General features: G+C 42.0%; 1 protein-coding gene across 2 annotated transcripts in view; it reads right to left on the reverse strand.

The window, feature by feature from the left end:
• Positions 1-24,836, reverse strand: part of LOC140730335 (myelin basic protein-like) — a 177,423-nt gene that overhangs the window by 109,760 nt on the left and 42,827 nt on the right. For both annotated transcript variants that reach the window (XM_073050628.1, XM_073050618.1), the window contains one exon: positions 17,044-17,109. In XM_073050628.1, coding sequence (XP_072906729.1) covers positions 17,044-17,097 — 54 coding nt within the window. In that variant the 5' untranslated portion in view covers positions 17,098-17,109. Of the gene's footprint in view, positions 1-17,043; positions 17,110-24,836 lie in introns of those variants that run through there.

A 24,836-nucleotide genomic window follows, 5' to 3' on the forward strand; every position in this document is an offset into this window, starting at 1 on the left:
AACAGTTTTGGGTTCCCCATCTAAGAGAAGATATGCTGGAATTGCAGAGGGTTCAGAGGAGGTTGACAAGGATGATTCCTAGAATGAAAGAGTTAACATATGAAGAAATGTTTGATGGCTCTGGGCCTGTACTTGCTGGAATTCAGAAGGATGAGGAGGGATCTCATTGAAACATTTCAAATTTTGAAGGGCCTAGAGTAATGTGGAAAGGATGTTTCCCCATTGGTGGGGGAAGTCTAGGACAAGAGAGCACAGCTTCTGGATAGGGGGGGGGGGGGGGTGTCCATTTCTTTAGCCAGAGAGTGGTGAATTTGTGGAATTAGTTACGATAGGAGATGTGGAAGCCAGGTCGTTGGTTGCAATTAAGGTGGAGGTCGATATGTTTTTGATTGGCCACTGCATCAAAGGTTACAAGGAGAAGACCAGGGAGTGGGGCTGAGGAGGGAAAAATAGTTCAGCCATGATTGAATGGCGGAGCAGACTCAATGGGCCAAAAGGCCTAATTCTGCTCCTATATCTTATGGTCAAATTATTTCTAGGCATTCCTCTGGAAAGTTATGATGCGAAATTTGAAACTGAGCTACCAAGGTAAGCAGGCGCAAGTCATAAATGTCTGTTTAAAAGTCTTTGAAAGATGGTGAATAGTCATGTAGGTTTCAGTAGAAAATGACAGTCAATAGATAGATAGATAGATAGATACTTTATTCATCCCCATGGGGAAATTCAACTTTTTTCCAATGTCCCATACATTAGCAAAACTAATTACATACAATACTTAACTCAGTAAAAAATATGATATGCATCTAAATCACTATCTCAAAAAGCATTAATAATAGCTTTTAAAAAGTTCTTAAGTCCTGGCGGTTGAATTGTAAAGCCTAATGGCATTGGGGAGTATTGACCTCTTCATCCTGTCTGAGAAGCATTGCATCGACAGTAACCTGTCGCTGAAACTGCTTCTCTGTCTCTGGATGGTGCTATGTAGAGGATGTTCAGAGTTATCCATAATTGACCGTAGCCTACTCAGCGCCCTTCGCTCAGCTACCGATGTTAAACTCTCCAGTACTTTGCCCACGACAGAGCCCGCCTTCCTTACCAGCTTATTAAGACGTGAGGCGTCCCTCTTCTTAATGCTTCCTCCCCAACACGCCACCACAAAGAAGAGGGCGCTCTCCACAACTGACCTATAGAACATCTTCAGCATCTCATTACAGACATTGAATGACGCCAACCTTCTAAGGAAGTACAGTCGACTCTGTGCCTTCCTGCACAAGGCATCTGTGTTGGCAGTCCAGTCTAGCTTCTCGTCTAAATGTACTCCCAGATACTTGTAGGTCTTAACCTGCTCCACACATTCTCCATTAATGATCACTGGCTCCATATGAGGCCTAGATCTCCTAAAGTCCACCACCATCTCCTTGGTCTTGGTTCCAATATATAGGTTCCATCCATAACACAAATGTTACTGCATTCAAAAACATCCCAATTCTGATTTTAATTTTGGCCACTCAGCTCCTCAAGCCTGCCCCACCGTTCAATTGTTATGTTTTGCACCTTCAAAACATTAAACTAATTCAAAGGAAGACATACACATATCACATGGTAGTGTGATGACGTATGCAATTCATGCATTTATGCATGACCAGTAATAAATATATATATATAGATTGCAGCTATCATTTTATTTCTGTATTTGATATTTCAGTAATATTTGAGTAATCTTGTGTGTGCATAGCGTTCGGCACGGGCTAGAAGGGCCGAGATGGCCTGTTTCTGTGCTGTAATTGTTATATGGTTATATCAAATACAGAATACAATCATAGCTGCCCTGCCACAGACCTCAAATCTTTTCTGTCCCAGCTCCCTGTAATTCTCAATTCCCTGCTCTTTAAAAAATCCATCCAATTACGTCTTAAATATCTCCAGTGATCCAGCTGCCATAAACCTTAAGGATAAAGAATTCTAAAGATGTTTTACTTAAATGTATTGATCAATAAATTATTAGTCTAATGTGGTGAGACTATCAAAACATTTGAGAGTTACTGAGAAAGTAACTGAAAACACACACATTAACACCACACCCTTCCTTTCACCACTAATTTGGATGCACTCTGAACCACAGCATTACCCTTGACTGCTAAGCTGTAAACATTCTTCACTTGAGATTTTTTTAATATAAGAAATCGCTCGTCTCATCTTATAACCATGGTAGCCGATTCACTTATTAGGCGAGAGTGAAAAAAACAACTGGTCCAAAAATCTCAGTGGGCTAGGCATCTTCTATGGAGGTAATGCACCAATCCTAAAGCAAGATTCTGACACAAAATATTGAGCATCTTCTGCCTCCGCAGATGCCATCTAACACACCGGGTTCCTCCAGTAGTTTGCTTTTGGCTCCAAATCCCAGTATGCGTGGCCTCTTTGCATTTCCACTCTACCTTGTCATGAACCTTGCATCTTATTTCTCTACCTGTCCTGTACTTTCACACTATATTCTGCTATTGCTTTTCCCTTTGTACTACCTCAGTGTACCTCGGTTTTGGAAAGATCTGTACAGTTGGCATATATAGTTTTCAAACTGTACTGCAGTACTGTTGATAACAAACCAACTTAGCAATTACAATAGTCTGAACAGGACTCTTCATGGAACTGACTCAATAGGCTGAATGGCCCATTCCTACGTCACACTAATTCTACAAATGCAAACCAATCACTGCAGGTCAGAACACAAATGGCAAAAGACATCAGGTCTGAAACATTAACTCTGTTTCGCTCTCTGCAGTTGCTGCCTGACTGCTGAAAATTTTCAGCACATTCAGTTCGTATCTCCAGAGTCTGCAGATTTTAATTTTCAAGGAAATAAAAACAGCTCAATAAGAATGGCTTAAATTAAGGAGCTTCCGTAATCTTGAATGAAGTTTAAATATCAGTCAAGAAAATAGAAATCTCTTTTCTTTAAGAAGGCAGCATGGGACCCGAAGGCAACGTGCACCCGACCAAATGCCTCAACATGCTGTCTTGTCTGAAAGGCACCATTGCACTGGAGTATCAGCCTAGATTTTTGTACATCTTTGGAATGGGGCTTAGCACAGGAATATTCCGGATGCATGTCTGGATGAGTATTTCATGTCATAACATGGGTGCAATCCACTGTCTGGGCATTTTTTTAAATATACATAGCTTCTGTGCTTCTAAAAACTTCTGCTTATTGAGATGCTGAGCCCTTGAGTAGAGAACAGAAGACTCACTAATATGATTGTATATTGGACACAGAATCTCAGCAGCAACTTGTGTTAACGGATGTAGTTTACTAATTAATATTTACTATTCTTTTGCCTTCAAAGTTGCTGCCACACCCACTTAATTTTTGTCGCTGGTTGCTTTGATTGCTCTGGGCCACACCATCTGCTGCTGCTGAGTTGGGGAAATCACAAACTAGAGAGAACAGATTTAAGTTGAGAGGGGAGAGATTTAATAGGAACCTGAAGAGCATGTTTATGGAAGGAGCTACCAGAGGAAGTGGTTGAAGTAGGTGCAAATACTGACATTTAAAAGACATTTCAATAAGTATGTGGGTAACTGGGGTTGAGGGGGTTTATGGGCCAAATTGGGCAGACATCTTCGTTAGCATGATCAAGTTGGGCCACAGGGCCTGTTTCCATGTTGTTATTGCTCATGATTTCAAAAATATCCACAAAACTGCTGCCCATTTTCTGCTCACCTTTAGTTTTGCTACTAACAGTTCACACTTATTTGTTACACTAGAGTGTTGTGTATGGCACCAAAAGCAGCTCCAATCTCTTAAAATAATCTGTATTACTAAAACATAAAAAGGGAAAAGTCATATTGTGAAATTTTGTGCACATGGGAAACGGGAGCTGCACTTTTCTTCTCAGGATCTTTATGCTGAGCTTTCAGATTTCCTACTGGCTGCAGAAAGGCTTTAAGTAACCTTTTCCCTTCTCCCATTCAACATTACAGAACAGATGCATATTTACACATTTCCTCTTGTCTCTTAAGACTATAACAGATCAGAATGTCATTTCCCCCCTTAATTCCTTCCCTCCATTAATTTCACCCTCCCCCCCAGATATGACTGCTTGCCCGCACACAAAGGGCAATTTACAGTGGCCAACTAACCTCTGGGATGTGGGACAAAATCTGGTTTAAACCCATGCTGTCAAAAGGGGAACATGCAAACTCCATACAGGTTTGGATTGAACCCAAGAGGCCATCCAAAGGCAAGCCAAGGCAAATGAGGAAAGTGTGGTGGGAAGATAGCATCCGGACACTCCCTCTGCAAGAGTCCAGGCTCATAAATGTATGGCAAGGTCACGGCTGACCAAAAGGATCGAGGTCACAGAAGGCAGCTCAGGTGAAGTGTATACAAGAGTTCCAAACGGTGAAGCAGCACTGGCGTAGTTTCCATAACTGCAAGGAGCACAAGGTGAATATATGCAGTCTTTTTCCTCAGGGAAGGAACTAAATACAAGAGGGCATAAGGTGAGACAGCAGATTTAAAAAAAGGACCTGGGGAGCAAATTTCTCCACACAGACAGCAGTGTTTTTGGAACAAGCTGTCAGAAGTTGGTTGTAGCACATACAGTAACATTTAAACACTTTTGGACAAGTACAGGAAAGGTTTAGAGGAATATGAGAAAAAAAAAGCAGGGAAAAAGGGACCAGCTTGCCAGACACCAAGGTCAGCATGACTCAGCTGGGCCAAGGTGGCAGACTGCCCCCCAGTTCATCTTTGCCTTCTGACATTGTTATTTCTGAATGATCAAGAGGATCAAGCCAGCTTATAACTGATCTCTGCCAAAGGCACAGGCTTCCTCCCAACCTCTAGAGGGTGTGAGAAGGCTGGACATCATGGACAAACCAGAGCTGGTCATCTTAGCCATTCTCCTAAATACCTGGGCAATTGAATAGAATGCACATTACTAGGTCTAAACTCTGAATAGCATCCAGAAGTTCTCCCTTTTGTATATAATTAAGAACAGTGGCACAATCATGATTTAAACCTGGTAAATTGGACACATGAACAGTACAATTCCTTGTAAACCATTACGAACACCCCATTAGAACAGAGATGAGGAGGAATTTCTTTAGCCAGAGGGCAGTCAATCTGTGGAATTCATTGCCTCAGATAGCTGTGGAGGCCAAGCAATTGGGCATATTTAAAGCAGATGTCGATAGGTTCTGTGGAATGAGCTTCCAGTAGAAGTGGTTGAGGCAGGTTCGGTATTGTCATTTAAAGTAAAATTGGATAGGTATATGGATAGGAAAGGAATGGAGGGTTATGGGCTGAGTGCGGGCCAGTGGGACTTGGTGAGTGTAAGCGTCGGCACGGACTATAAGGGCCGAGATGGCCTGTTTCCGTGCTGTAATTGTCATATGGTTATATGATTAGACAGGGCATGAAAGCTTACAGGGTGAAGTCAGAAGAATGGGACTGAGAGGGTTAATAAATCAGCCATGGACAGAATGGCTTAATTCTGTTCCAATATCTGATGGTCTTGTATTTGGTGGGGATGATCTAACAGGCTCTTTGACTGACAGTTGGGTGTCAACCAATTGGAGAATCCTTTCACTTTCTATTTGCTCTGGAAGGCAGTGATACATAAAGATAGACAGGCCAGACAACCAATAGTAAATCCACAGACTTACTGCCCTCTGGCTAAAGAAATTTCTCAATTTATTTTCTAATGGAGTGTTCGTAATGGTTCATAAGGAACTGTACTGTTCATGTCTTATTTATTAGATTTAAATTATAACCCTGCCCACGTTCTTAATTATATACAAAAGGGGGAACTTCTGGACACTATTCAGAGTTTAAGAATATTAAGAAAGTCAGGGCCCACAAACCAATAGGATAAACATCAGAAATGCAACTTATTTATAGTTAGTTGCTTAAACTGCTTAAGTATTTAAATGATAAAATGTGCCCAAGTGTTGCCATGGAACACTGTCTGATGAAGCTTTTTACTTCAGTAGTCAGTGTCAGATCAAGTTTATTGTCATGGGCACAAATACAGTGAGGTACAAGTACAAGAAAAAACTTGCTTGTAGCAGCATCATAAGCACATAGGCTCAGACAACGTTTCAGTCCGAGTAACACACAAAATGCTGGAGGAACTCAGCAGGTCAGGCAGCAGCTATGATAAGGAATAAGCAGTCGATGTTTTAGGCCGAGACCCTTCATCAGTACTAGAAATGAAGGGGGAAGAAGCCAGAATAAGGAAGTGGGGAGAGGGAAGGAGTAGAAGCAGGCAATGGGTGAGACCGGGGGAAAGTGGGTGAGTGGGGTAAAGGGATGAAGTGAGAAGCTGGATGTGATAGATGGAAGAGGTAAAGGTTCTGAAGGAAGGAAGGATCAGATAAGAAAAGGAAGTGGACAATGGGAAGAAGAGGAAGAGACCAGCAGGAAGGAATGGGCAGGTGAGTGGGGAGCCTGAATGGGGAATGGGGAAGAGAAATTGCTGTTCAGTTTTGAGTCATAGTGACAGGCATGAGCAAGCTGTAGTCTTCACTGGACAGCTGCCCTCTATTCCTGCTATGGACATTGTCTATATTCTGGTTTCTATATGCTGTGCCAAGTTTAACGCCTCCTTCAGTTTTTCTATTCATTGGGGATTCGCTGTTAGGATTCATAGCCCAACGTCATTTGCACTTGAGAAGATACAGGAGAGCTGCCTTCTTGAACTGCTGCAGTCCTCCTTGTGACAGTACTCCCATATCATTGTTGGGGAGAGGAAACCAGGATGATTTTAAAGAACAGCAAAGTTTTTCCAAATCAGGAAGGTGTGCAACTTGGAGGGAATCTACAACAAGTGGGAAAAAAAGGCACCGGTAGCCACAATCCATGCAAATAAACCTGAAAGAATTCAAACTAGTACCTGCGGCCACACAAGACAGCCATACCACAGGAGGAGCAGCATCTCCCATGTCATAAACAGTTCCCCATAGTAATGTGACTAATGGACAGTTGTGGGTTCATTACCCATGCTTGAACTTCATCTCAGCAGCACTCCCCCAGTCCTCCACTGGGCACCAGAACTGTCTTTTGAAAGAGACATTAAACTGAAGCTCTGTCTCTCCCAGAGGTGCATCCATAATACCCCAAGGCAATACTTTGAAGACCAAAGAAGCTTACTCACAATTCAGGTCTAATATTGATTCCTCTCTTAACATCACAAACAGATGGATGTATCATTGGGCTTAAGGTAGAAAGTAATCTATTTACTGTATTAAAGGCACCACAAAGTTGTAGATGTAATGAGCACATAACAAATATGGGGACAGCAGTGGAGAACATGACCATCAGATTGCAGTATCTAAACAGAAGAAACCAAATCCCTTCTAGAATACACAAAGATGTCTAAAGCTAATTGACCAACGTTTGAAGGGAAATCTTTAATACTTTTTTTTTCATTTTATACCCAAGACTAAATCTTATATTATTATTATATATATTATTTCTTCATATAGCAGCCCACTTGACAGGCCCACCAACAGGCATACACTTCATCACTAACGCACAGCGGCCGAGTTTGAACCATCTGTGGGATGCACTCCAGCAACTTAAGCAAAACCTCCCAAACCCACAACCACTATCAGCCAGAAAGACACTGACAGAAAAAAAAAGCTCGAGAGCTCTGCCAACTTGAAGTTGTGCTCCAAGCTACACACTTTCCCGACTTGGAAATATTTTGCTGTTCCTTTTCTGTCCCTGGGTCAAAGACATGAAGCTCCCTCCCCAACAGCACTATGGATATACCCACATAATGCTTCAAGAATGCACTTCCTCATCACCCTGTCAAGAGCAACGTGGGATGAGCAATTAGATGGTGGCTGTGCCTGCAAAACCCATACCTTGAATAAATAACAAAAAAAAAAGGCAGTTTACTTTTGGTTTATTCTAAGAAGAGTTTATTTGTCATATATACCCGGAAAGCAATCGATCCTTTTTGGGTCTCTTTTTGCTCATTAACATCTGGCTGACATTTATTGATTTTTTTTTTGAACTAGCTTTACCTCAAAGGGATGCTGGTTTCAACTAAAAAAACTACAATCAATGCTTTGCAGTTTCTGTTCAATGTTGCAGAGATGTTATGCACAGCAGCTTGTAAAACCATGCCAGCAATTTGAATTAACCATGGAGCACAGGAAGGGAGTAAAGGCAAGATCTAATCTAATCATTGCAATGTGTCAAACAACCAAGTTTGTGAACAGTTTCAGAAGCACAGCTGACACCTGAATATTTCCTAGTACTGCAGTTTATAAGTATTACATTGTAGCACAAAGATAAAACCACGCACTTATTTTAGAATTACACTGCCTTGAAAAAGTATTCATCCTCCACAACTATGTTCATATTTTACTATCTCATTTCCTAAATTTAAAATATATTGAAGTTGCATTTTGAGCTAATCTACAAAACATTGTGCATCATGTCAAAAGAAAAATCCCAAAACCTGTCCACAATTTACTACAAATTGAGTCTGAAAAAGTATTTATCTCCTATGTAATTACCTCACTAAATTTCCTCAGATGTATTAATCAATTTGTTAATGTAGAAAATTGGAGGATCATCTGTTTTCAATGAATTCATAAGAATAAATCCCCACCTCTCTGCAAGGTCCAACAGTATGGTAGATTTTCAGACCAAATCAAAATGAAGATAAGTCAAGGAAATGATAATGGAGAAGCACCTATCTGGGGAAGGGTACAAAGCCATCAGAAAAACACAGAACATACCTTGGAGCTCATGCAGTCCATCAAGAAAAAGTGGAAGAATAATGAAACTACAGCTACACCACCTAGGTCAGACCATTCCTCTAAGCTTAGCCCCTGGAGAAGAATGGCACTTGTAAAAGACTACTGTGACTCCAGCCATCACTGAGTGAGCTGCAGGTCGATAGTTGCAGCTGAAGATGAAGTTCATGGCTCTACAATCTCCAAGGCCTTGCACAATAAGGGTATTTATGGAAGAGTAACAAGGAAGCATACAAAACATACAAAACATATCCTTGGCTGCCAAGACTTTGCAAAGCGTCAAAGATAGAGATGTGGAAGAAGGTCTTGTGGTTGCATGAGACTAAAGTGAAACTTTTTGGCTTTTACTAAGCAGTACGCGTGGCATAAATCTGATACTGTGCATCAACAGGTAACATCGTCCCTACTGTGAAGTATGGTGGAGGTAGCATCATGCTTATGGAGATGTTTGTCAGTGGCAGGGAATAGTAAACCTGTTCAGGATTGATGAGAAGAAGAATGCTGCGGAATAGCTCACTAAGTAACATATCAGCATAGACTGAGTGGGCCAAGGGGACTGTTTCCATACTGTATGATTATGTCTAAGTGAGGAGAATTTTAAAAGAATGGAAATGGTGTAGATGGGCATTGATGGGCCAACATCAATGTTCTGTTTGTTTCTTAACTACTGAATTGTGAGGCATCATTACACCAGCAATCGCTGTTGGTCCATAAGTAACATACAATTCCCACTAAAGGAAAGATGGATCAATATGTAGTCATCTCAGATGTTAAAACTCTCCTTTCTATGGCCCTGTGTGGCTAGAGTCATTATTCACTGGGAGCTGGACACTCCCTGGGATCCCACACAGCATTTTGAAGCCAAGTATCTGATCCAGACTCAGGAGATGGCAACATGACCAGCACGGGACAAACAGCGATTGAAAACCAGGAAACGCAGCACAGGAAATTTGAAATCGAAACAGTAAATGGTGGAAGCATCTGTACAGAGAGAAACATTTCATTAGAAGTAGGGAACAACAAAGCAAACGTTTTAAGTTTTAGGGAAAGGGAAGTAGTTAGAAAAGGGAATATCTGGGATTGGGCAGAAACCATGGCAGATTGAGACTCCAAGTTCTGATTAAAGGTAATCAGCCTGAAATGCTAAATTGGCTTCTCTCTCCATGGATGTTGTCTAACTTAGTTACCCATGTTTGCACAGTAGATGTTTGACAGATTAAAGGTATTTCAAATACCAAGGACATGGATACCGAGTTTATACTTAATTTTCTCTCAATGTTTCTATAAATCAGAGTTAACAGGGAAGCTGCACCTGGGGTGAAAATGCCCCAAATCCTTGGTAGGGTGGATAAGTTAATTCAGGACAAGTGGGGGCTGCAGGCTTGGTTTGCAGTGCTCAGTCATCTTAACCTAACAGGTTCTTTACACCAATTTACTGTCAGGTTACAAACTGCTCTGAGGAAATAAATTTCTTCTCGTGTTGGCATTGTACACGTTCAGAGTTTGCATTGGTTTTACTATGAGCATCATCAGTATCACATCTTCATAAATGGCAATGCTACAGCCACTTTGAATTACAATGGATTGCCTGTGTAAAAACTGTGCATAACTTATGCTTATGTTTATCTTGCAAATGCTGCATATCTGATGTGAAGTGCCTGTGAGAAGAACCACCTCATAATTGGTAATTATTTTATCACATGTACTGAGACGGTGAATTTTTTTTTGTTTTGCATGCCTTTCTTACAGATAATTCCAAGCGTTATTACATCAAGGTAGTAGAAAAGGAGGATCAAACTGCAGGAAACTGCAGAGAAAGTGCCGTGGGGGTAGAGAATGAGGTACAGTGGCCATGATGAGGTATATAGTAGGCACGTGGAGGAAGGCACCTAGTGGGAGGAGTGTGTGGATAATGAGAAACAAGCTGTGTGTTAGAGGGCTGGGATTTAGAAAGAATGGATTGACAGCCTGTAGCCCAATAATCTATTTCCCATAGTAAATGTGTGTACAGATTTGAAGTAATTAGTCACAGAATAGAGAAGTATGGGAGCACCTGTATCAGAACTCCATTTGTAGATTTAAGGCCCCTTTAGTGTCCTTGAACAACCAAATGTACCACTTTCCTTTTTGACATTTTCAGTTCTGCCTCACTCCTAAACAACATTGGCTTGGTTTTACTACAGTGGCAGGAAATGATGCAGATTTCACCTTTCTTTACACTTCCCCTAACCGGTTGTCTCTAATCTTTAAATCACTAAAACTGTGTCAGCCATTGCCTTTTCCTCTCCCCTTCCTTTGCAAAGCAAATCATTCTGCAACTCGAAGGCAATGAGCTGCAGGTAGCTCTGCCACATTCCCTTTTCATTTGCTTGTAACCTGTCTCAGCAGACAAATGTTTTTCCACTTGCGCTTCTGAAATATCCCAACATTCTGCTTCCCCACTTACCCCTTCCCCCCCCCGCCCCACTTTGGGTTTTCAGTTACACCAGAGTCGGCTCTCACAAAGGTGCCTCTACTTCACTTCGGCGCTCGAAGAGATTTGATACATCACCGAAGACCCTTGCAAGTTTCCCCAAGGTGGAGAGCATTCTGCTGGTTGCATCACAGCTTGGTATGGAGGCTCCAATGAACTGGATTGCAAGGGACTGTAAAGGGTTGCAGTCTCAGCCAGCTGCACCATGGCACAACTCTCCCCACTATACAGGCCATCTTCAAGAGCTGGTGCCTCAACCATCAAGGACCCTTACCATTTGAGACATGCCCTCTTCTCATTACTACCAACAGGGAATACCTGTTAGTATACCCGTTGGGGCTTGAAGACCCAACTCAATGATTCAGAGACAGATTCTTCCCCACTATATTTCTGAACAGTCCATGAACATTTTACCGTTATTCCTTTTGCTTTGTGCCGTTTACTTTTGTAACTTAGCAAGTTTATGCCTTTCCACTTTGTTTTAGATTCTTGCCCTCAACACGCTTTGCCCAGACGGTAGAACAATTAACACAGCCACACTTCAAAACATATGGAGAATGTTAGATTCTTAACCTGTGAACTCTTGCAGGAGTAATGCTCCTTAAAATACCCCAGCAGTTATATTGCTCCCACAGATGTGTTACTAGGTGCATGCAAAATCCCTTCTGACACCATTCATCCTTCCTAATTGCACACTGTAGCATCAACCTGGAGATTCAAACGTAGCTCAAAACAAATAAAACATACAGCTAATCAATTTCTTGCTTGTGTTGAACAAACTTATTTTGAATTCTGTGGCACGTCAGAGGCTGAGGGGCAAAATTATAGAAGATAGAAGGGTATGGACGGGACCAAGCCTCTCGGTCAATGATGTCTATGCTGGCTATATTCCAACCTAAAGTAATCACAGGGAAACAAGTGTCTGCAGACTTTGGAATTATGGAGGAATGAACCCAAACGATGACTTTACTCAGAGCAGACTCGATGGGACAAATGGCCTAATCCTGCTCCTATATTTTGAGGTCTTGTTCCCCTCCATAGATGCTGACTTCCACTTTGCATCCGTGTGTTGCTCAAGATTTCCAGCATTTGCAGAATCTCCTTTATTTATGTGAACTCCCCCACCCCCCCCCCCCCCCCCCCCGCTCCAGACTCCTCTGTCAGGGGAAAACCATCTGGTCCAGAAAGTAATGAAGTTTCAGTGAGATCTTCTCTCACTAACTGCTTGAGGAGCTCAGCAGGTCGGGCAGCATCTATGAAAGCACAGGGATAAGCCACGCTTTAGGTTGAGACCCTCATCAGAACAAGACTAGAGCCATCGTTACTAGACTAGAGCCATCGTTACTAGACTAGGGTCCTTCCCCTCAACATTCAGTGATAAGAATCTTCGTCCATTAGTTTTGAGATCAGGTGGTAAACTAATTAGAACAGATATATTGTATAGCTCAGGGTGTAGTCACAGTTCAACGCCAAGTCTAGCAATAAATTCAACAGCCATGGGCAAGGCAGTGTGGAAAGACTGTTGACTGGACCAGTCCTCATCTTGGATCTTCCAAGATTACAAGGCTGTGACCCAACACAAAAAAAAGGTTGCATTAACAATGAAGCTTTTTCATCCCAGCCTGGTTACAGTCACTGCCCTATTCTCATTCATATGTGCAGCTTCCCACCTTGTCTATGCCTTTGGTTTTTAGCCAGAATCCTTCACTTCTCACAATGGTATGATAACGAAACACTGCACATTCTGGTCCTTTGACAGTTGTGTCATACTGGTGATTCATGGGTCAGAGTTATTGTGGGTGTTACTCTCCTTAACTGTGTAGCAAGTTTAACAAAACTATTTTCAGACCCTGCACAGGAATAAGTAGAAGCAAGCCATTCGCAACTGCTCCACAATTTTATAATATCATGGTTTTACGGACTGTAACCCAACACCACATTCTCACATACGTGCCTTAACCTTTTTAACTCTTTGCTTAAGAATATGCAGAGAATGAAGGGATATGGACATGCATAGAGAAAGAATTAGGCATCATTTGTTAGTTTAGCAAAACATCATGTGCCAAAGGGCCTGTTCTTGAGTGGTAAAATTCTATGTTCTAAGCTCAAGAAATTATCTACCTCCCCCTCAAGCCACTGCTTCTTCCCTTTCTCCCATGCTCCACTCTCCTCTCCTATAGATTTGCTTCTTCTCCAGCCCTTTACATTTACCACTCACTTAGCTTCACCTACCACCTATCCCTCTCTCTCTCCCTCTCTCTCTACCCACCCTCACCTTCTTGTTCTGGCATTTCCCCCCTTCACTTCCAGTCCTGAAGAAAAGGTCTTGGCCTGAAACATCAATTGTTTATTCACTTCCATAGATGTTGAGTCACCTGCTGATTTCCTCCTGCATTTTGTGCACGTGCCTCTGCTTTAAATGTGCTCAAAGACCGCACTACAGTTCTTTGACAGACACTTCTAACGGCAGCCCGAGATATCATTTCATCTCATCTTTGTCCTATGATGTCAAGCCTCATCTTGAACCTATGCCCCCGCTAGATCTAGATGCTCCCATTAGACAGATATCCCCTGAACATCTTTCTAGGTAATAAGCAAAAATAGATATGAAGACAGGTTAGGGAAATAGCACCGAGTTAAAAACTTAGTCTTGAGCTTGAGAAATGATAGTGCAGGCTGCAAAGGCCAAATGGCCTACTCCCCATTTAGTTTTTTGCTTTTTAAAAAAAATATATAAATGTTACTCCCTTCTTTATTTTCTTTACAAATCCCTGGTCTTAAGAGCTTTACCTTTAAATCTTGGAGTTCTTGGAATATAGATGGGAGGGTAACTCTGTTTTTGCACCAAGTCTTGGGTTACCAGAAGCCCACATCAGACGGCCCAGTAGGGCTTACAAAGAGAGAGAGCAAGCTGCAGGCTGCTGGCTCCTGCAACTGCTTCCTGTTTATGAAGCTCATCAGTTACCTCCACACCACAATATTATGAATCAGACAGTCATGTCCAATTTGGAAATCTTGTGGTGACAAGCATTTGGAAGCAGTTTCTGCGAAGTATGCTACCCTGCAGTACAACACACATTTCAAATATTTGGCAATCCTTGCAAACAGGCCACTTGGATGACGTGAGCTTTTCTTATTATCATTGAGCTTTTTATATAGAATGTGTTAACTGGATGACAACGAAAATACATGGGTCTGACAACACTATGAACGTATAGGCTAGGCAAAAATTATGTACGGAAATTTTTATTTATTGTGTATTGTGTTTATTTTTTTAAAAAAAACAGTACAGCACAGGAACAGGCCCTTCGCTACACAATGCTGTGACAAACTAAATTAATTTCTAATACCTACATATCTTTCTCTCTCCATTCTCTGCTCATGTACCTAAAAGCCTCTGTGGGATTTGCCTCCACTACCTTCCAGTGGCACATTTTAGGCACTCACCACACTGTTAAAAACATTCTGCACAACTCTTTTGAACTTGCCCCTCTCACCCCAAATATATACCCTCTAGTATTAGAGCCATCAAACCTGGAAAATAAATTTTTAAAAAAACATCAGTTGACTACGTAGGCCTCTCTATCTTATGTATTTCTAACAGGTCTTGCTTCAGTCTCTGTCACTCCAGAGAAAAGAACCCAAGTTGTCCAGCCTCTCCTCATCGGCAGCATCTGGTAAAACCTCCACATCCTTCTACAATGCAGCAACCAGAACTGAATACAACTATTTTGAAATGAGACACTCGTGGAATGTGAGGTGCAGGTGGGGAATGCTGTGGACCATGTCCCATATAGCCTGAATAACCCAGCGATCTGTGCTCTACCAGCTGTTTCTAAGGACGTGTGGGGACAAGTTCCAGTTGTTGCTGGAGCCAACTGCGCTTGCCACAAATCCTGCTCAGTTTGCAGTGCCCGCAAGGGAACTTCAGAGAACACCATATCGCAAGGTATAGTACAGTCCAACGGATGCAGCCAAAACAAAACTCAGTGGGGAGAAATGACAAGAGTTTAAGGCTCACCCACCACCACGCACTGAGGAACGGGAAACTGGCCAAAAAAAACCCAAAAAAACCCTCCAACTTATTGCTCATGAAAGGTTTTCTTTTGCAGAAGAACTGATGTCACACTGATATCATCTCATTTATTCACTCTCTCATTGTAACTAAAGCCCTCCAATAGCAAATTTTCAGACGACACAAAGCTGGGTGGCAGTGTGAAATATGAGGAGGATGTTAGGAGAATGCAGCGTGACTTGGACAGGTTGGGTGAGTGGGCAGATGCATGGCAGATGCAGTTTAATGTGGATAAATGGGAGGTTATCCACTTTGGTGGCAAAAACAGGAAGGCAGATTACTATCTGAATGGTGTCAAGTTAGGAAAAGGGGAAGTACAACGAGATCTAGGTGTTCTTGTACATCAGTCACTGAAAGTAAGCAAGTAGGTACAGCAGGCAGTGAAGAAAGCTAATGGCATGTTGGCTTTCATAACAAGGGGAGTTGAGTATAGGAGCAAAGACGTCCTTCTGCAGTTGTACAGGGCCCTGGTGAGACCACACCTGAAGTATTGTGTTTAGTTTTGGTCTCCAAATTTGAGGAAGGACATTCTTGCGGGATGGCGGGACTGTCATATGTTGAAAGATTGGAGTGACTTGGCTTGTATACACTGGAATTTAGAAGGATGACAGGGGATCTGATTGAAACATATTATTAAAGGATTGGACACACTAGAGGCAGGAAACATGTTCCCAATGTTGGGAGAGTCCAGAACCAGAGGCCACAGTTTAAGAATAAGGAGTAGGCCATTTCGAAGGGAGTTCAGGAAAACCTTTTTCACCCAGAGAGTTGTGGATCTATGGAATGCTCTGCCTCAGAAGGCAGTGGAGACCAATTCTCTGGATGCTTTCAAGAAAGAATTAGAGCTCTTAAAGATAGCGGAGTCAAGGGATACGGGGAGAAGGCAGGAACGGGGTACTGATTGTGGATGCTCAGCCATGCTCACACTGAATGGCGGTGCTGGCTCGAAGGGCCGAATGGCCTACTCCTGCGCCTATCGTCTATTCCAGACAAGCTATGGTGACTCTTTCCCACACTCTCAAAGTCAAGCTTGTGATATGCACAAGTACATGTACGCACAGGTGCAATGAAAAACCGGCATGTAGCAGCATCATAGGCACATAGCAACATACAAGCAGTTACACAAAAATAAAACAATTAGAACAAAAAGATGTCTAATTTAGTAGAAAATAGGCAAAGTGGTTACTGTGTTCCTAAACTAGCGATTAGGAGCACTAGTGAAGGGCCCCAATGACTTTCATATTTACTCAGTCTGTTGAAGAGAATTATTTTCATAAATCATAACATTGTTCAGTGAGAGAAGGGCTGAACTGTACAATAGGTCTAATATTGTGAATAGTGACCTATTAATACCTTGTATTGCATCTGGAAAGTCTGCAGTTCTCTGTACCAAGGATGGTGAGGGCAGATCAACAGATAAAAGTGGAGATAAAATATTTAAAAGATAGAGAAATTGAAGGCTTGGGGAACTGGAACGGAGGAAGTGGTAAGGCAGCATAGGCCAACTATGATCACATTGTACGGTGGGAGAACTGGAAGGGCCCGGTGGCTACCTTTTTCAGCCATTCTTTTATGTCCTTGAAAATCAAAACACATTCAAAGTGAACCCAAAACCCACTGAACTATTGGATGGATTTATACGATATCTAATGTTCAAACAACTGAACCAGGTTGTAGAATGGTACTTAAAAATAAGGTTATATCAATGCTTCCTTACTTTTTCGCCTGAAGTAGGTTGAAGTTGTTCATGTTTCCCAGTCTGGTTTCCCATCCTGAACTTCTGCTAAGAGAGAATCAAAAACAGCACATCATTTGACAGCAAAACTTTAAAATCTTGTCAGTTACATCCATCATGTTCTATTTGCATATGAAGATCTTGTACACAAATTATAAAGTTAGTGCATAAAGGTAGTAACCAATTTACAAATAAAATATTGCATTTATTGCTAGTGAGTTTGAGCTTTTTTTTTCTTCCATAGCAGAGTTTAATGAAAATAAACAGCACAGTTACTTAAAGGAGGACTTGCCCAGTAGGGTCCACTAGATCAATTCATGTGAAAATGGCTATTGACATATGGAGGAAGTGATGAGCTCAGATTTGGTGGAGTTTAGAAGAATGAGGTATGGACAGAGTGCAATGGATTGATTTTCCTGCTTTGAGAGTTTAAAGTAAGGGGGAGGGGGCAGGGTGGAAAAATCTACACTTCAAGGATTATTGATTTGTAGGAGACACTTTGATTAGGGTATGTACTGTCCAAGTAGACCCATTGTGTTGGTTTCCTCTCATCTCAGGGCCCATTTCTTCTCACCTTGACTATTCTTGCCCTCCAGCCTGGCACCCTTGCTCAGTCCCTTCCTATTTACATGTGCAAAAACTCTGATGCCTTCCGATTTTCTACTCTGAACTTGTATGGGTCCACCCTGTGCCTACCTCTATGAGAGCTGATAGAACATTCATTCCAGTCCCTCTATGGCCCCTCCTGCAATTCCCCCCCCCCCAATAAATCAATGACAGTTTTGGTGTCTCCTGTACTTTCACAGAACTCAAAAGTGTCATTAACTTTTCAGTCAGCTTCTACTGCTCTCCCTTTCACATCATGGACTTTTTGCATCCTGGGAATAGATTACTGACAAATACCCAGCACAAGCACATTGATTCCCACAGTAATCTCAATTACATTTCCTTCTTCAATGATTTATTTCATTCCCTCAAGTTATCCAGCTCTATTGCATCTGTTCTGATGACAAGGTTTTCCAGACTAGTGCTTCCAAGAGATCCTCTTTTACCATAACAATGGCTTCATCGTAACTGACAGAACTTTCAGCTGTGTGCCCCCCCCAATCATTACATTCTGGTTCTCATCCCAATCCTCCCGCTCAGAACAAGATGGTTTGGCTTGTTCTAGTCTTCCACTCCATCAAAACAATCAACAGATACAGTAAACTTTTAGTCAGAGTTAGTCAGTCCCTGTCACCCTGCTCACTAATAATGACCATAATGCCCTTCTACACTATATAGATGTCAGCAGTCGTCCCATAAAGACCACGTTCCATTCAATTCAAACTAAACCACACACTGCTTTAGCACTGAATATGGCCAATTAAATATCAGTACCAATGCAAATTACCTGTGTGTGCAGGACAAATGAATCGACATGTAAAATAAATACGTTTCTCAGGAACTCAGATGTAACTTCAGCAAGAATAAAACAAACAATCTACCTCCATTTCACATTAATATTTTGCCAGCTGACTCTTTGGCACAGACACCTTTCTGCTGACAAAATTATTCTTTTCAGCAATCCTGCAACTTTTAGACAATTCTGTTGATTCAAGAGTTAAAGTCAAGTCACATCAAGGATCTAGGGACCACTGGTTCAAGCTTGAAAAAAAATATGCAAGCAACCAGAATTAGTCCCTTCACATTGTTAATGGTATTCACAGAGCAAAGATAGAGCATGATGAACCAGACCAACAGCAGAAATTCTGGTTCACCGATCCAGAGACAAGTTCAAATCCCACCACTGTATTTGGGAGAATTTAAAATACAAGAAATGAAGAGATTCCTGTATTAGAGCAAGTCTTGGTAAGAATAACTAAAAAACTATAGAATTACCTTGATGCCCTTCAGGAAGAAAATCTGCTCTTCATACCTGATCAGTACGTATGTAATGTCTCACCCAGCAATGCAGGTGAGTCTAAACTGTTATCGGTGCTGATGCAGTTAGGGACAGAAGCAACTTAAAAAACAGGAGTCACCATAGGCCACTTGGTCCTTGGAGCCTGCTCCACCATTCATTAGAACATCACAGATCTTCTATTCCTGCACTAATTCCCTTACTGTCCAGAAATATATCAACCTGTTTTGAATTACTTTCATTTCCTGTAGGGGTTAAGAACGACAAAGAATCACTTCACTCCAAGGCGGTGAATTTTATTAATTTCAGTCTTAAATGGCCCACCTCGTATTCTGAGATCGAGTCATACAGCATGGAAACAAGTCCTTCAGCCCAACTAGTCCATGACAACCAAGATGCCCCATCCAAGCTAGTCATGTTTATCAGCATTTGGTTCATTTCTTTCCAAACCTTTTCAATTCATGCACCTGTCCAACTGTCTTTTTTAAGTGTGTTATTTTATCTGCCTCAGCAACTTCCTTGATAGTTGACAAGGAAAGATACCAACATGTTGTGTAGAAAAACTGCCCTTCAAGTTCTTCTTAAATCTTTCCACTCCCACCCAAAACCTATGCCCTTTAGTCCTCGATACCCTAACTCTGGGGGGGGGGGGGGGGGTGGCAGGTCCAACCACATTCCTTCCCTATGCACTTCATGACCTTATACACCTCTGTATCTCCTTTCAGTCCTCCATGCTCTGAGGAATGAACACCTAAGCTGTCCAACATCTCCATAACTCAGTTACTCAAGTCCTGGCAACATTCTTATAGATGTATCCTGCACCCTTTTTAGGTTATCATCTTTCCTAATGCAAGGGTGACCAAAACTCCAAGTGTGGCCCCAACCACACCATGCCTCACAACTTTGACATTCAATGCCTTGCCTTATGAAGGCTAAAAAGCCTTCTTAACCACCCTATACACCTGTGAGTCCACTTTCAGTGAGCCATCTAATTATACTCCAGGGTCCCTCTGTTCGTCAGTGTTCCCCAGGACCCTGTCATTCACTCTGAAAGTCCCACCTGAATTTGACTTTCCAAAATGCAACAGCTGGCACTTATCCAAATTAAACTCCATTTGCCATTTCTTGGCCTACTTACTCAGCTGATCACAATCCCTCCAACTTCTGATAACCTTCCTCATTGTTGACTAGACCACCTATTTTAACGTCATCTGAAAACTTCCTAACCATGCCCTATATATTCTTATCTAAATCATTGACTGTGATGACAAACAATGGACCCACTACCAACCAGAGGCATACCAACACACGTCTTTATGCTCTGCTCTCTAAGAGCTAGTGAATTATGTGTGCAATTAGCCAGCTCTCCCAGGATTCCATGAGATTTAACATCACAGAGCAGTTTACCATGAGGAACCTTAAGGTCTTACTAAAGTCCATACAAATCACAACTACCACCCTACCCTCATTAACTTTCTTGGGTATCCAATCAAAACCCTTAATTTTGGGCTTGTACATGGGAGATCTTGTCTTATGAATTTGATTTAAGATGCCTGGTTCTGGACTCCTCAGGCAGGAGAAACATCCTCCCTGCATCCAGCTTGTGAAACCCTGTAAGAATTATTTCTCCCTTTGGTCTTCTAGGCTAGTCTACTCAATTTCTCCTTACTGAACAAACCACCATTCCTGGAACCAGTCTATTGAAACACCACTACCTATACGATTGACACGTCCTTTACAGGTTTAAAACTACTGTACACTTAGTAAGATCTCAGCAAGTCCCATTTTAATGGCAAGATGTCTTTATTTCTGTATTCAAATCCTCTTGCAATACAACATTCATCTTCCTAATCACTCATTGCTCTTACACACTGCCTTCAGTGGCCTATGTACAATAAATGCCAGTACTGCTATCCTGTGAACAAACCAATCCAATTCAGCTGCGAAAGCCAAGGATTCTGCGTCCAAAGGCTCTGTGCCTGAGGTTCTATGTTACACAGCCAGTCCGTAGACTGGGCTGACATACTGGTCCAATACAGAGGGAGTCAACAATGTCATCCTTAGGACATAGAAAATACCGCACAAGAACAGCTTCTTGCCATGTACATGCCAACAAAGATGCGAGGTCAAAATCATATCTGCTTGCATGTGGTCTGTATCACTCCATTCCCTCTTTGTTCATGGTGCCTGTCTAAAATGCCTCTTAAAAGTTGCTATTCTATCTGCTTCTTCCACCGCCCCAGACAGCGTGTTCCAGGCACTTGCCACACTGTGTAAACAATACTCTGACTCACAAGACTCTTAAATATTCTCCCACCCACCATGAGATTCTCTCCCAATCTCTTAGGCTTTCAATTAGACTGCCACTGTCATCCTCTTCTCCCCCCACCCATGCCATTAGTAGTGTGACCAGCCATGGGTCCAAGCTAACTGGCTCCACCTGGACCAGAGCCTCTGTCTAACTGAACTACCCACCTTTACTCTTGACCTCACTTCACTCATTCTAGACCCACACTCCTGGTTTTCTGAATTTTGATTTCCAAACTACCCAAAGACTATTCCAATCGTAAAAAAATCGTAATTTTTATTATAAAAACCTGAAATACTTAAGACACTCAAACAATGTTAAAATCTACCATTGTGTTCGACGCACCATTCCTTTCCATTTTATGAGCAAGTGTTGACCAGAATCGATGAGGTGAAGCAAACGATGTATTTTATTTGGACTACCAGAAGGCAAATCAATAAGGTGCCTTACGACAGGTTAACTCACAAAACAAGAGCCCCATGTGTTGAAGGTAACAAATAGGCTTAGATAGAGGATTGGCTACTGGGCAGGAAGCAACAAGTGGGGTTAAGGGATGCCAATCTATCATCAGCGGGGTACAATGGAGATCAATACTGGGAGTAATAATATGTATTAGACTTGGAGGAAGGAAGATTAATGGATTGTAATCAAATTTGCAGACAATACAAAGGAATGTGAAGATGACTGGTAAGGAGGTTAATTTTACACAGGGATATTACCAGGTTAAAGCGAGTGGACAATAAAGCTAGCAAATGAAGTATCATGTGAGAAAATGTGAAGCTGTTTACTGTAGAAGAATGAACCAAAAAACAGAAAAAGTTCATAGATGAAGAAAAACTGTAGAAAGCTATAGCACAAAAGGATTTTTGGGTCCCTGTGTGTGGATGACAGAAAATGAGCTAAATGAGTACATAATTGGGAAGGCTAATGAGAAATTGGTCCTTATGGAAAGGGGATTGAAGAGTAAAAATAGCAATGTACCACTGCAACTATACAAGGCACAAATGGGACCACATCTAGAAACAAACAATTCTGGATTCTGAGGATACAAGGAAAATTTGGAAGAATAGGGAATTTTAAAAAATCATAATTGGAAGGAAGGACTCAGTAGCTTAACTCTGCTCTTACATCTTACAGTTTTTATTATTACATTGGAGACGGTTCAGTGAAGATTCACTCAGATGATCCAAGTTAGGAAGAGCTTGCCCTATGGAGAAAGGTTAAGTACATAGGTACCCCAATCACTAGAAGAATGAGAGATGATCTTATTGAGATATACAAAGTTGCTAGGAGCTCAACAACATGGATGCTGAGCAAATCTCTCTTCTCATGAACAATTCCGGAACTAGAGGGCAGGATCTGAAAATAAGGGGATCAGTGATGAGAACCTGACTTCATTGAGTGGCGAGTGTTTGAAACCCTTACCATAAAGAGCTGTTGACCAGAATCTTTATGCCAAGATAGGTCTCTAATCAATAAGGGGATCAGGGGTTATGGGGAAAAGACAGGAAGGAATGTCAGATCAGCCACAGCAGATTGTGTTTGAGGGGCTAAAGTATTTTCTCTTCCCACTTCTTAGTGGTGGCAGTCTTCTCTATTACTCATCTCCAAGTTAACACACTTGCCTATGTACCTATCCAGGAATCTCTTAAAAGACCCTATTGTATCCACCTCCACCACCTTTACCGGCAGCCCATTCCACGCACTCACCACTCTCTGTGTGAAAAACTTACCCAACATCTCTTCTGTACCTGCTTCCAAGCACTTTAAAACTGTGCCCTCTCATGACAGTCATTTCAGCCCTGGGGAAAAAGCCTCTGACTATCCAGACAATCAATGCCTCTTGTCATCTTATACACCTCCAAGGAGAAGAGGCCAAGTTCACTCAACCTATTCTCGTAAGGCATGCTCCCCAGTCCAGGCAACATCCTCATAAATCTCCTCTGCACCCTTTCTATAGTTTCTTCATCCTTCCTGTAGTGAGGCGACCAGAACTGAGCACAGTACTCCAAGTGGGGTCTGACCTGGGTTCTATATAGCTACAACATTACCTCTCATTTCTTAAACTGAATCCTACGATAGATGAAAGGCAATGCACCGTATGCTTTCTTAACCACGGTCAACCTGTGCAACAGCTTTGACTGTCCTATGGACTCAGACCCTAAGATCCCTCTGATTCTCCACACAGCCAAGGATCTTACTATTAATACTATATTCTGCCATCATATTTGACCTACAAAATGAACCACTCACACTTATCTGGGTTGAACTCCATCTGCCACTTCTCAGTTCAGTTTTGCATCCTATTGATGTCCTGCTGTAACCTCCGACACCCTCTACACTATCCACAACACCCTCGATCTTTGTGTCATCAGCAAATTTACTAACCCATCCCTCTGCTTCCTCATCCAGGTCATTTATAAAAATCACGAAGAGAGGGGGTCCCAGAACAGATCCTCGAGGCACACCACTGGTCACCAACCACCATGCAGAATATGACCCATGACCCATCTACAACCACTCTTTGCCATCTGTGGGCAAGCCAATTCTGAATCCACAAAGCAAAGTCCCCTTGGATCCCATGCCTCCTTACTTTCTCAATAAGCCTTGCATGGGGTACCTTGTCAAATGCCTTGCTGAAATCCATATACACTACATCTACTGCTCTTCCTTCAATGTGTTTAGTCACATCCTCAAAATTCAATCAGACTTGTCAGGCACAAGCTGCATTTGACAAAGCTATGCTGACTACTCAATCATATTATGCCTCTCCAAATGCTCACAAATCCTCAATCTTCTCTCTCAGCTTACCAACCACTGAAGGGAGAGGAGCCCAGCATAATTTCACACCTCTGGCAGTTCAGGAGACCCGTTAACCTAGCAGAGGACAGGAACCAAGCACTACTCTCTGGCCTACAGAGCTTTATAGAACTACAACCAACTAGCATCAGAAGAGATCCTGCTTTCTTCACAGCGATCGATACATATTAAAGTTAATCTATAATTATGTTTTTGAAAATACATCAGCCAGTTGAACTGCAAGAGTGAGGATAACCCACCCACCGACTCAGATAGGAAAAATCTTTCAAAACAAAGAGAAAATAACCCTACAAGCCCAAAGCCAAAACAGAACTTGCTTGTAAAACTCTCGACATAATGCAGGCTACAAGTTCTTGACAACGATGGGATTAATTTCCCATTGACATACAAAACCATACCAGCTTTCCAGTGTCTGCCAGCATAGTGTAGTGTGATCATCTGTTCTCTACCATCTGTCGGAAAGCTGGGTGTTCCACATTTACTTAAACTTGGGAACCTATTTCACCCAGTAAAGCTTCCAAGTTTGTGGATTTCTAGGACTTCCCCACCACCCCACCAACCTGCTAACCTCTCGCAGGTTTTGAGAATTTTAAATAATCTGCCCCATCCTTTCTGTCTATGGTTTCTCTTTTGGAACATGTGCACTTTTACAAATCAGCTCCCTGTAGTTAGATTATGTCTTGCACTACATAGGCAGTGAAATTAAACCTCATGTATGGAACTTCAAACATCTATTACACTTGT

Source organism: Hemitrygon akajei, chromosome 1 (assembly GCF_048418815.1).
Source record: "Hemitrygon akajei chromosome 1, sHemAka1.3, whole genome shotgun sequence".
Lineage (NCBI taxonomy): Eukaryota > Metazoa > Chordata > Chondrichthyes > Myliobatiformes > Dasyatidae > Hemitrygon > Hemitrygon akajei.